The sequence below is a fragment of the Onychostoma macrolepis genome, chromosome 10 (genome assembly GCF_012432095.1).
Source record: "Onychostoma macrolepis isolate SWU-2019 chromosome 10, ASM1243209v1, whole genome shotgun sequence".
In the NCBI taxonomy this organism is placed as follows: Eukaryota; Metazoa; Chordata; class Actinopteri; order Cypriniformes; family Cyprinidae; genus Onychostoma; species Onychostoma macrolepis.
In genome coordinates this window covers 19,450,495-19,463,917 of record NC_081164.1, presented here as the reverse complement: position 1 = coordinate 19,463,917, position 13,423 = coordinate 19,450,495, and the positions used below count along the sequence as shown (strand labels likewise).

The following is a 13,423-nucleotide window of genomic DNA, read 5'->3' as shown; positions in this document are numbered from 1 at the left end:
CAATTTTTAGTAAAAAGATGGAGTTTGCTTATTGTTTATGGCTGTAGTTAGTAAGTGCTCACACTAGATGGCAGCACGTTATTACTGAGTGTTACAGGAAGCCACTGACATCTGTACCAGCCAGTAAATATGACAATATTAATATGACTGGATATGCAACAAATGAAATTAGTAGGATAGAAAGATATATTTTTATTGCATGAAAATAATGCATTTGTAATCTCAATAGTTTGATGTTTCGTCTAGCATCTGCAAGGCAAAGTTTAAATGGTTTACAAGAGCAAAGCTTCACCACTTTCACCATATTTACAGTATATTTACATGTCATCTTTAATATCTATAACTTCTTCTCACAGTGTCCATGATGTGAGAATCCAGCGTCATCAGAGACATCTTAATGCAACAGCTCTGAAACACAAAGGCTGCTTTACACAGTCAAAACCTCTGGCCAATATAGGTTATGGCCAGCGGGTAACAGTCTTTGCACAACGAGAGTCAGGCGAGGACGAGATAAACAGCATTATGCAGGGCTGTGGTTATGCTTGGGTTGCAGGTGGGCTGAGAGGGGCCGGCTGGGTCTCTGTGTCCTCTTTAGTGTTGTCTGAACAGTCAGATCCAATGTAACAGCCCGAGTCTCTGGGACAGTCGTTTAGTTCGACTTTGACTTGTTCAGAGGGAGATTTGGGCTCTTCATCTTTCTCTCCGTGGCTCTGATTATTATCTGTATTTAAAAAAAAAAAGAAGACAGACAGACGTCATGATAATGTCATCAGATGATTGTGCATGAATACTCATACGGTACTTGGAAGTATGTTTTCATAACGCAATGTGTTTCTGTGTATTGCAGCGTTTGATGCCATTTGTGAGGTGTGGCTAAACTTCTGAAATTAAAAGACGGATACCCACACAAACTCACTGCTCAACACACTTCCTGTCGGGTCTTTCATCACTTGCAAAAAAAACTGGCCTCAATGACATTCACTTTTTTCCACTAGCAGTGTTGTTTTTTGTTTATTTTTGTTTTGTTCTGCATCAAGCAACTCAAATTTTAAAGTCTAAAATGATTTTATTTAATAATTCATTTAAACATATTTCAACATTGGATTCATTTAAATGTGTGTATACATATAAAACAACATCGAATTTAAACACATTTTAACATCTAATTTAAAAACAATATACAGTATATAAAATTTTAAATGTATTTTATCTCATCTGTGTTTTATTAAATTTCCCATTATGACACAAATTAATTGTATAATTCAAAATATATTTGACTAATCCTTTTTATTCAATCCTTGTTTTGTGTTCAATTTATGTCATGACATTTTGTTCAAATGTTTAATATTTTTTATTTTCTTAAACATTTTAAATGTTTTACATTATTTTAAATTCATAAAATATATTTTATGTATTTTTTAAACATTTAAAATGTATTTTATCTCATCTTTGTTTTGTTTTCTATTTTAATGTCACTAAGGTTATCAGACACTTGAGTGGAAAGGAACTAGATTTTTATCTGAGGGAAAATGTGTGAAAAGTAGTGTTTTCAACCTGTCGCTTCACCCTTGTGGTTTTGATGAGGTTTGTTTTTGAGCTTCTTAAACACTGTACGATCACAGCGCTGATATGTCGCCTAAACTGTGAGAGCTTCTATATAATAGCGAAAATACCAAAAAAGGTCTTGGAAACAAGACAGCAGCAGCAATGTGCCATTTCCTGGAATTGATCAATATTTTAATGACTTCTGATGTTCAACCACTTACATTCAGGGTCCTGCAGGTATTCTGCCGCCAACAGCAGCCGGTGTCGGTGTTCAGGGTCGGTCACATTGAGCTCTACGAGATGCTGCTCCTTCAAATCCCGAAGATCTTCCACCGTCTGATACCCATTCAACAGCAGAGATGAAATGTGCTCCTGCGGAAACATTTTTAGTTGTTTAAAGTAGCATCAAGTACATCAGATAATACCTTACATCCTGTTTTTGAGATGTTTGAATGTGAATCTGTGGGTATAACAAGCTTAATCATCAGCTTTAGTAGCTAATTAGACATTTTAAGCACCTCCAAATTGAGTCTTTCCAGAAGTTCCAGAAGAGTTTTGGGTCGAGGTCTTCTGCTCCTCCGGTGAGAGCGAATCCTTGGTTCGGGCACGCTTTCTTCCACAAGCAAGTCGACGTAGATGAACTTAAAGTTTCCTATTTTACCGTTCAACATCCCAGTCCAGATTCCCATTGCAGGTTTGCTGATGATATCAATCACATCTCCCACCTTACGAATGAAAAAGAACATGTTAATAGCTCTTGAGTTGAGTTTGTTTGTTTTTTTATTCATGAAACATCTCAGGTTGGTTTTTACCTTGAGTTTGAGAGACTCTGTGTCATATGGACTGGGAACGAAGTCGGTGTGGACCTTGGCTCTTCCACAGAACTGGCCCGTGTAGGGCACATCTTCTTCTAAACGCAGGCTGTCCCTGTTACTACAACCTTCAGAACCGCTGGTCACACCACCTAAAGCATCACGAAATGCAAAAACAACAAGTGAAACTCAAACCACAGGGCTGAAATGTCAACTGAGTAAGCAGCAGTACATTTTAGCTTCTGTGTCAGCTCTGTTTTACATTTTAAAACACAGATTAGACCCGTGATCCAATAATAAATGGTCTACTAGTTTAATTCAGCTTACTAGATGAACTCTGGCCGCTGTGCAAGCTGAACAAGCTCTCTACGGAGTTACTGGAATGGTTGCAGCCTTTGGTCAACGTGCCGTCCACAACTTCAGCCGCCGCAGCTTCGTTCTCCTCGCCCTGTGAAAAACATCAGGGAAAGTCTCAGGCAAGAGTTGCAACCAAAACTGATGCGTGACAGGTCTACAGGTAGCAAATCGGGTCGTGCCAGGCCGCGGGTCGCTTGAGGGAGCAAAGTCTTTAATCCGCGAGAGCTGCACTGCCATTTTTACCTCAGGCATTGGAGCTGCGTGTAATCCGCCCACACGAGCTCCTCAGAAGCTCTTTATAGTACAGCAGCAAAATAAAGGTTCACCACTTTGTAAATAAGCTTAAAATAAATAAGAAAACTACAGAGACGTTGCGGTGTCTTGCATTAATACCTCAGACTCACACCATTTACTCAGGATAAACATGGTAGACCTTTTAAATCCTGCAAAGAACTTTAACTCTTTACTGTCTTTTTTGTTGATGTTTAGAAAAACAGCTCCATAAATAACCAAAAAACCTCACATACATTATGTCTTCTTTCTGAGGAACAAAGACTTAAACTTTGGTCTTTTTTTTACACAAAATCTATTTTATAACTCTTGGAATATAGCATACAGTTCATACACACTACTTTTATGGTACCTTTTTAATTTTTGGACTTCATCAACCATAGAAAATACAAAATACTAATTTTTGTGTTTGTAAAATGACCCCTTTGAAGAGATAGTCCACACAAAACTTTTAATTCTGTCATCATTTACTCCCAATTACTTTGTTTCAAACCTGTATGACTTCTGTGCAACACAAAAGAAGACATTTTGAAGAAAGTTGGAAACAAAATGGTTTTGGCTCCCATTGACTTCCATTATATGGCCAAAAAGTACTAAAAAAAGTAGTAAAAGTCAATGGAAACCAAAACTGTTTGGTTACCAACATTCTTCTATTTTTCTATTTTGTCTCATGGTCCACACAACAAAGAAATGCATACAGTTTGGAACGGCATAAGAGTGATTAAATAATGAAAGAACTTTCAATGAAAGTCAATGGGAACTACCAACGTTCTTCAAAATATCTTCTTTTGTGTTCCACAGAAGAAAGAAATTCAAGCTTGGAACGACATGAGGGTGAGTAAACGATGACAGAATTTTCATTTTTGGTAAACTATCCCTTTAAAGATCCCAAAAGCCAATGCGCTGATCTGAACAAGCTATGATGTAACATCATCATTTGATAAGAAGAGCGTTGTTTGCTAAACCTAAAGAACCTGTAACAACATGGCGAGTACGTTTTGATGTTATTTTAATGGTTAGAGTTGCTGAACTATCAAGCAAGCGCTCACCATTTCCTCTGACAGGGCTTTAGTGTATTTCCTGCCCATCTTTTTACGCATGGTCAATGAGATGTTCTTCATCTTCTTCCCGAGACCTCCTGATTTACTGGGATCCACCTCAGCTGCTTCCACAGGCTACAGAGACACACATGGAGTTCAGTATGGGAGATTTCAGAGTCCAGCTTTTTATTTGGGCTTTAACAACAAAAGAAACCAAACTCACCAAATTTTCTACCTTCTCTTCTGCCTTGACCTGCGTGGGCTGCTGTCTGTCGAAAATCCCAAAACTAGTGGAACGCTGAAGCAAAATGAAGAGATAAAATAGGTTAAAGTGGTCTGCAGCTGTGAACAATCTTGATTGCATCTTGAGTTTCACACCATAATCATGTGGTCACAGAAGAGATTACTAATGGTCACTAAAGGTGACAGATATTTATATGGCTAAGTCTAAAACAGAATAACTGTTAGCTGAGAACTCACAGTACTTGCGTAATGTATCATTTCACCACAACAGATGGACAAAGTGTGTGTTTTGTTTTGGAATAAAAATATCGTTTTTACCTTGGGTTTGTTCTTTGATTTGTCAGAGACATTGGATGGTTTTCTTTGAAGCATTCTGCCAACTATGTCAAAAGTTTTTCTCTTAATTTCTCCTGACAGAAAGCCGCTCAGCTCTTATTGAAGACACCCGCACTGGCCTGAAGCAGCTCACACATGCAGTCGAGTCTAAACACACTTCCTCAACCGCACACAGGATGTGAGCGTCTACTATGACATCTCTAATCAGTGATTTTAAAGTGTCTCTTCAAGAGAAAATAATGTGTCCTTATCATCATGATAATCTTTTAGAGCAACTCCTAGAACTAAGGTTATTCTGATGTAATTTATATGAGCTGTGGAAATAAGAAATATCCTTAAGTGAGCATTTATTTATCATCAATTAATTTAAAAAGGGGTCAGTGAGATTTGTAATACTTTTGAAAGAAGCCTCTTATGCTCACCAAGGCTGAATTTTAAATACAGTACAAACAGTAACTAATATTGTGAAATATTATTACAATTTAAAATACGTGTTTTCTGTTTAATATATTTTAAAATGTAATAAATTTCTGTGCTAGCAAAGCTGAATTTTCAGCATCATTACTCCAGTCTTCAGTGTCACACGATCCTTTGGAAATCATTCTATTATGCTGATTTGATGCTCCAGAAACATTTCTTATTATTAATCAATGTTGAAATGTCGGCAGTTGTGTTGCCTAATTTTTTTTTTTCAGGATTTTGTTGATAAATAGAAAATTCAAAAGCAGCATTAATTTGACAGATAGATATTTTACTGTTCCTTTTGATCAATTTATTGTGTCCTTGCTAAATAAAAATATTACATGTTTTAAAGAACCCAAACTACATATATTACACACTGTATATCTTGTAACATATTAAATATTATGTTACATATTCTAAAATTATGATATAATCATCAATATAAAACGAGACCATATAAATAAAAACTAAATTTATTTTTACAAATATTACTTTATAATTTATTTTTCTCATTTACTTTTTACAATTTACAATTGATATATATTTATATGCACACATTTTAAAAGTTTTTGTCTTTTAAGCAGTATGCACCACAAACAGGCCTATTTTGTTATCTTGTGGCTCAAAGAAAACATTACTATTTTAAAAATATTAAAAAGAAGTTTTGTGGTACACCTTGGTTAATAAAGCTCTCTGTTTTGCATATTTTGTAGTTTTAGCTCTTCTGCCTGAAATCTCCATATCACCAGCACATTATACATTGGAATGCTTGTCTCCAGCATGTGATGCTGTTAATCTTGTGTGTCCTTTCAACAGGAAGTGCAGCTCTGATCAGTATCTCACCAGAGGGTCCGGCGTGTCCAGGTCCATGACGGAGTGGGTGATCCACCGGTCTTGCTGGTCTCGTTTGTAGGGGTCCAGTCGGTGGAAGAGCTCCTCGTATTTCTCCCAGTCCGTGTCTCTGGGGAGGGTGAAGTTGAAATTGTACATGACCTGCTCAGCTGTTGACCTGTGGCAGGTGTGTGTGGACGTGTCCCACGCTGGAGAATACGCCATGGGGCTCCAATACTCCTGAAAGAGCCCTGGACTCCAAGAACCCTCTGTTTCTGCTGTATCAATGTCTTTATCCTGTAGGGGCTGCTGGGATTGCCGTGTGGATGCCCTTGTGTGCTTCTTCTCAGCTTTTTTGGTCAGATTGATGCAGGTTATGACAGGACTGTGGCCTTTGCCATTGGATTCTGTCAAATGACGTAAAAAGGAACCAATAAGGATGATGCAGCTTTTTGTTTTATTTTGTCCACATGAGGAAACTATTATGTAGGTTCTCACCACCAGGTTCTGAGTTGTTCCTTGACTCCTCTGTGGCGCTTTGACCCCCCTTTTTCCCTCCCACCAGTTTCTGGATCTTCTTCAATGTACCTTGCGCCTCATCTTCACTTTCTGACCTCCTGGCCTGAAATGAAGAGGCATTGGGTAATTTACAGCACGTGAGGGAGATCAGAGATGCTGCGTACAGTTGACCTCTCTCAATCTGCCTCAAGATCAACACACACGAGATTCTACAAACTGCTGGGGATTCTGGGTAATGCTAAAGATCTGCCCTCAGGCTCTGACCTTATTAGAAGCCTTTCACAGATGTGCATTTTTACACTGACATTTGAGTTCTTCATAATCTGACCTCTATTTCCATGAAAAACCTAAGACACTTTTTTCTTTCTTTATCCTTTTTTGATTCAAATTACAATTTGATTACTTCACATAATGTCAGAAGCAATAAACAGGCTTGGAAATAAAATAAAATAAAGTAATATATATATATTTATTTATATACATACATATACACACACACACACACACACACACACATATATATATATATATATATATATATATATATTATTATTTTTTTTTTTTAAGAAAAAGTACCCACGCATTTCTATATATCCTTTATGTCTTTGTGTTTGTTACTTTTTGTTTGTATCTTAGTGTTTTATTTTTAATTTATGTGAACAAATTGTAATATTGGCTAATTTATCTGTATTCAGCTTATACTACCCATAAATATTGGTGCATTTCTAATATTTTGTTCATTTGATTGAATTTTCAGAAAAAAATGTAACCATTTATGCAGAATTTTTCATATTTTCCTATTAGAATGGGAAATGTGAAAAATCTGGACTGAGCCATAAGTGAAGGCAGTATTCAATACAAAATTATAACAGACGACTTGTCCACAATAAAGTGCAATAACTATTGAAAAGTTTAAGGTTTGAGGCAGTCATCAGAGAAGAAACTCACCAAGTCTTGCTGTCTGCATTCAGAGTTTTCTCTATTGGGATTCCAGGCTTCAAAATTGACACCCTGTGAATAAAAACACCAATGCTGAATCAGTTTGAAAGTGATATTGTCTTATTGTAAAGATCTCAGGGCTGACATTGAGAGAATGATAAAAGTGCAATAATATACAGATGACTGAATCACATTAGTGTAATGGAAAATTTAATCACGGAGAAATTTATCCTGTATTATCAAGAGGCACATTTTCTGGATGGCAGGGTTTGATGTGTTTGTTTCATTAAAGTAATATTGCACAATATTTTTTTTCTGTGTTGCTGCTGTGATTTACCTGGACGGAAGGATTTTTAACTGTCTTCTCTGAATTCACTCGCTCTTCTTTCTCTTCTCTACTGAGTTTTGACCGGTGGTGATCTTTGACCGTCTCTAGATTAAAATACAGCACAATTTAGCTCAAGCCCTGGATTTATGACAATTCAGACTTTAGATTTAGATGGAAACTTGGGAAGTCTGGGGAAGAGAGTGTGACCCTGATCACATTTTATCTGACTGTCAGTGAATCAGTCTGAGCCCAAATCAAATCCTCTGTTTCACATGGGCTTTTGGAATTGCTTTGTGTCATCACTGATCTAATCCACTAAGACTGTTTGACACGCACGGCTCTCTCTGACCCCGAGCCCACCACACTTCCTCGGCTAACAAAACACACACACTGCAGTCTCTTTGGACCTGTTACCTGTGTTCGAATGGTTCTTGCTATGTACCAAGCCCTCTTTCTTCCTGGTGGAGGGCCAGTGGGCATCAGACTCTGTATGATCTGTCAGAGATAATAACGGGTTATTTTAAGAGCAAAACATGGAAGGCAAATGAAATAGTGTTATCGAGAGGCGCTGCCGCCAAGTAGGTCAGCAGGGCTGGCATTTGGGTAACAGTGCTCAAAAATACAAGGCAGAAGAGCTTTGCTGCAATTCAGTGGGTCAAATACAAAAAAAATAAAAATCAATCCTTAATCCAGAAACAAAGCAAAAAAATAAAAAATAATAATTCAGACGCATAAAGCTTAATGCTATGGTTCCAGACAGATGAAGTCCTGGATGGAATAACTGACCCTCGGATTATGAATTTGACAGACCTTTAAACTCCATGACACTTTGTTCTATGATGACTAGCAGTATTATTAGTACTGTAGTATTAGGCATGTGGTTTAAGTTTTTAATGAACTGTGAGGGAAATCAGCAAGGAATTCTGGATATTCATTCAAAACAAACAGACAAACCTGTAGTCTCATCTTCTGATGTGGATAGTAATTGGGACCTGTTGTGTAAAAGAGAAACTGCATAAGATAAATAAATATATAAACATAACATTCCAACAACAAACTTCTAAAACTGTTAAAAAGGCCTGTGGAAGGATGTGTACATGTTTACAGTTGACAGGTTTTTAATGTTACAATATACAATGCTTATGTAAAGTGTGATAACAATATTAAAAGGAGGCATATTCAATTAATATTATAATTCTATTAGTTAAATTTCACATACAATGGAAATTTTCCAACAATTAAATTTCATTTGTAGCTTTAAAAAAAAAAGAAAAAATTGAAAACTTTTCTGCTGTTGTATAACAGCAAAGCTATACGCTTTTTTATTTTTTTTTAATGAAGGTTTTATATTATTATTATTTGTTTGCTTCTTTTAATCCTTACATCTTTGAATCATAAAATATTTTTTTTATAAATGCATTTTATTCATCGGATTTATTTTCCGTTTATAACTGGTTGTTATTGTTGTTGTAGTAGCCTACCATAGCGTACACAATAAAATTGAATGAACACCGTTGCTATGGAGTATGAACGGTTTAATTTAGATTACACGCCAGTTCAACCCGACCATACATAACGTTACCTTTTTATGATCAACGAACATAACCATAACTTATATGGCCATAAGTTAAAGTTTGGAAGGCTGCCAGTGGGAGAAACATCAGACACCAAAATAAAAACAGGCTCTTCGTTGTAAGTATTACCCAAATCAGGTGCTGCAGCTCAAGAAAACACGATGGACAGTAACGCTTGTCAGGTAAACATAAATAATACATACATAACACGTTAAAACGACTATGACTAGTATTTTTCTGTCGACTGTTTAGAAATTGAACAAGCAAATCGGTGTTTGTTTTGTGAATGAATCACTGTGAGTCGAAACGATTTCGGTAAATTCACGATATAAATTGAATCATTCAGATAGCACTGAGCCGTTTGGAGAAGATTTGAATCACTGAGAGTTAATAACGTGAAGATCCGGCTAAAATAGCTATGATGTGTCGAAAACTAATCGATGGACTCGTTTCCTCAATTACTTTCTTGAATTTCTAAATTGTAATGGGTTAACGTTAAGCAAACGGTCTGCATCGGTTCACGATTCAGACCATAAACTCATAAACTCACTCAGTCAGTTCTCTCAGTTTCTAATTTGTGTTTGTCACTATTCATGTTCTTCTTCTCTTTTTTTCTTTTTCTGTAACTATTACATGACTTGTTCTGGTCAAACTGCTATTTTGGAAGCAACTCATTACCAGTATATGATGCAGGGACAAGTCATTGGTTTAAACAGGTGTGTTGGAACAGTAACTAAATCCCTCACACTGTCCCAATTAATATAATCCTAATCCAGCTCCCTCATTCTCTCATAAAACACAACATATGGCACATCATGATCTAATGGGTGCGCTGATGCAAATAAACCTGACAGTCTACGTTTGTTATCATTCTCATAAAAGGTGTAATTTTCAGAAATGTATTAACATAAATAACATGTTGTACAGGTCTTGAAGTATCATTAACAGACCAAAAGATCTAGAACTTACTTTCTCTTTGCCTTTTCCAGAATCTTACTTTCTTGAGTCTTACTTGTGTGAGTCTCTCGAAGCTTCTAGAATAAAATACAAGAATATATTTAGTGCATCATGATATCTGATACATCAGATGTCCATGGCCTCATGCGGCATCTCGTCTGGATAAAAAGTCATGCTGGGATTTTGGTAATTTCCTAATGAGTGCGACCTGCTGTACCCCACACACGTCACTCACAGATTAATCAGCGGTTATACAGGTGGCAGCACTTTTCCTTATTAATATTTTTGTCAATGTCACATTCGACATAACCGCAGCTCAGAGTCTCATGAAAGACCATGTGATTTCCCTTGCATTTCTAGGCATGTGCAGATAAACCTACCATGGCGATGCAGGGCTCAGATCCACTCCACACACTATTGTTCTTCACAGTGTTGGGACTAGGCAGCCTTCTGGGTAATAAATCTTTAGTGTTCTGTCCAATCTGGGCCGGCTCGTACAGGCTGTCTGTAGAGCCATCCTGCACCAAACACAAAATAATAATATTTTTTCAAGAAATATGAGCCTTTTTGTGGAAATACCTCCAAAACATCCATATTTCACCTTCATTTCTAACAGTTTAAAACAGTTTATGTCAAATTGCATCTCTAAAGCAGGATTACTAAGGTTAAAGACCTTTTAGCGGTGATCTATGACAGGTCAAAGGTGATGAATCACAATTTTGATTCAAATAAGGAACAATTTTGCTAAAGTGAATAAAGATCTGTCTAGATTCTTACATACATGTATTATTATTATTGTGTGTGTGTGTGTGTATATATATATATATATATATATATATATATTATTTTATATATTTAAAAAAATAAACATTACAAAGAAGCGGCAAGTAACACGCTGAATTAAACATGAATTTTTTTCTTGTATTTTATTGGAAATCATACTCCAATAATTTTTAAATTCGAAAAATTATATATATATATACACACACACACACAAACAGATGTATAGATATAGATTCATTCATACTGTAAAAATTAGTTATATACACACAGAAATATGTACACACACAGTTTATATATTATTGTTATTAATATTAGATTAATTTGTAGTAATTCCAGTTTTAATAATATCTATAATACATTATTTGTAACAATACTATATGGTGTTATGTATTTAATTTATTATTGTTTATATTATTTTATAATTATCCATATTATTATTGTTATTATTATAATCTCCAACATCTTCACGACATGCACAACATTTCTGCAATTATACAATAACTATGTGATAGATGTGTGGCTGAAGGTCTTGATCTTTGATCTTTAGATCTGCATTCTACGAAATGAAGTATGGATTGTCGAGAGACCCTTTTTCCACAAGTTCAGGAGCTACAGGCTGTTGTTGGATGGATATATCTGGATTCGGGGAATGTAGTGGCCTCTCAAGACCTTCAGAGGTGCTATGGTGCCCCTGATCTATGAATAGGATATTTTCCTTTCTGCTGATCCGTGATCTGCTGTAAGGAGCTCTCTGTCTCACGGTAATCCTTACCTAACGTTTCCATACAATCGCAATCCCACTTTCTCTTGCCATGAGATAATGTCATGATATCTGCAGCTAAAATTAGCATTTTAGCAACTTTTTCTGAAATATTGGTTAGTAATATAAAAGTCTCAAGTACTTACTTGACTATATTAAACCACTGTTGTTATACAGATGTAAAAGCACAGCTCAAGTTTAACCAACACCAGTGGAATCAAGAATCTAATCTCGTTCTTCTACCGGCAGAGACGCAGATAATCAGTTCAATCTGATATGGCATACAGTGTCGGCGTGAATCAATTCAGATCATGAGATGTCAAACTCTCATTTCTGTTAATCTTCTGGAATAGCTGATAAAAACAGTCCATATCCTGCTGTCAGAGTATATAAATGAGCAAACAATGAAATTTTCTCTTACCAGAGTGAAGCAGAAGAGGTTCATTTTCCAAGCCTTAGTCTGCGTCTTTGCTGGTTCACACACTTTGATCGGAGAGTTGCATATGTGTGAGAGAGTGTGTGAGCTCTGGGATTGAGTGGCTGTTGGACTGTCTGTGGCCTCACAGATTAATGCAAGTTGAAAATCCCTCCCATAATCCAATAGCGGCAGTGGGCCGTCACTCTTTAGGTGCCCCGGCCCTGCCTGCTAATGAGCTGCAAATACCTCAATGTTCACATCAAAACAAACGTGCTGTCCACGTGCTGTCAGTGGGAGACAGGAGGACACATGGCAGAGGTGAACACCCCTTTGATATGATTTCTTTTTTTAGTTGCATTACTCGAGTAAAGACAAGTTCCAGTGTGAGTTTGGCCTACAGGGAAAGTACTGGTAAAATTATATTTTGACATATATGACATATTTATTTTGAAATAAATGCAGTCTTGGTGACAATAAGAGACTTTTGACCAGTAGTGTATCATGGATTTTACTTTATACTCCAATTAACATGTCATAAAAACAAGATATTACCATTGTAAGTAAAAAAATTTATGAAATACTGGATCCGTAAAATGTCCACAAAAATATTGTAATTCCATGGTTCTTATTTGCTTTTGGCTCTTATTGTTTCAACACAACACTTGTTATTTTCAGTTTATCCCATGGACTTAAAGTGCTTTTCTTATACTCATCCTGAAAAAGTTTAAAGGTTATTCGGTCACAGAAGATCTGTTCTTTAGATTGAAATAGTGAGAGTGAGTGCCTAAACACTTCTCAAATGGAAATGTTTCCTGAACATGCAGGTTTTGAGCTGGTAGGCTACGTGAAGTATGTACAGTATGTAATGTCTGGACACTAGCACGTGAAATAACTCGACTTGCCGCAGACGAAAACAGCTGATGCTGAAAGTCAGTTTCCTGCTTAACTATGAACAAGGTCAGAGAGGTGTTTGTGGTAATTATGCTTTCTCTTTATAGGTCTGACAGTGTTGCTGACAGGTCATTGCATTTTTCATCTGTTAACGCCCCCTTCTGGATAAAATAACAAAATATAAATAACAAAATGAACTAAAAAATATTATTTATTTAAACAAGGTTATTGAGAGGTAATAAGTTAAATAATAAATAAATAAATAAAACCAGTTATTACAGTAAAATCATTTTAGTACACTAGTATGTGATCTCTTCCTGTTCCACGCATACTTTTA

The 13,423-nt window shown here is 36.2% G+C and overlaps 1 protein-coding gene and 1 long non-coding RNA gene across 4 annotated transcripts; one reads left to right on the top strand and one right to left on the bottom strand.

Moving 5' to 3' along the window:
* Positions 1-168: 168 nt before the first annotated feature.
* On the bottom strand, positions 169-12,728 carry samsn1b (SAM domain, SH3 domain and nuclear localisation signals 1b). 3 transcript variants are annotated; one of them, XM_058788580.1, is made up of 16 exons: positions 12,199-12,728; positions 10,615-10,752; positions 10,247-10,311; positions 8,658-8,695; positions 8,118-8,198; positions 7,713-7,807; positions 7,385-7,447; positions 6,416-6,539; positions 5,930-6,324; positions 4,269-4,343; positions 4,055-4,180; positions 2,685-2,805; positions 2,358-2,509; positions 2,064-2,270; positions 1,767-1,917; positions 169-721 (listed from the first exon to the last, which is right to left on the bottom strand). In XM_058788580.1, the coding sequence occupies exons 1-16, from the start codon at positions 12,220-12,222 to the stop codon at positions 537-539; spliced, it is 2,040 nt and encodes a 679-aa protein (XP_058644563.1). In that variant the 5' UTR covers positions 12,223-12,728; the 3' UTR covers positions 169-536. The 3 variants fall into 3 exon arrangements, with proteins under 3 accessions (XP_058644563.1, XP_058644564.1, XP_058644565.1); XM_058788581.1 differs by lacking the exons at positions 10,247-10,311; positions 10,615-10,752; positions 12,199-12,728 and adding an exon at positions 9,286-9,418; XM_058788582.1 differs by lacking the exons at positions 5,930-6,324; positions 6,416-6,539; positions 7,385-7,447; ... (4 more) ...; positions 10,615-10,752; positions 12,199-12,728 and adding an exon at positions 4,607-4,772.
* Positions 9,210-11,958, top strand: LOC131547858 (uncharacterized). The gene is made up of 4 exons (XR_009273036.1): positions 9,210-9,395; positions 10,267-10,491; positions 10,595-10,688; positions 11,565-11,958. It is a non-coding gene; the product is annotated as an uncharacterized LOC131547858 (long non-coding RNA).
* Positions 12,729-13,423: the final 695 nt, after the last annotated feature.

Bases quoted from the DNA above. Each gene is read 5' to 3' on its own strand.
- samsn1b (XM_058788580.1), bottom strand. From the start codon at position 12,222: ATGAACCTCTTCTGCTTCACTCTG. The intron at 4,344-5,929 runs GTGAGATACTGA...ATTTTGCTTCAG, and splicing joins TGGACACGCCGGACCCTCTG to CGTTCCACTAGTTTTGGGAT. The intron at 2,806-4,054 runs GTGAGCGCTTGC...TGTTTTTCACAG, and splicing joins AAGCCCTGTCAGAGGAAATG to GGCGAGGAGAACGAAGCTGC.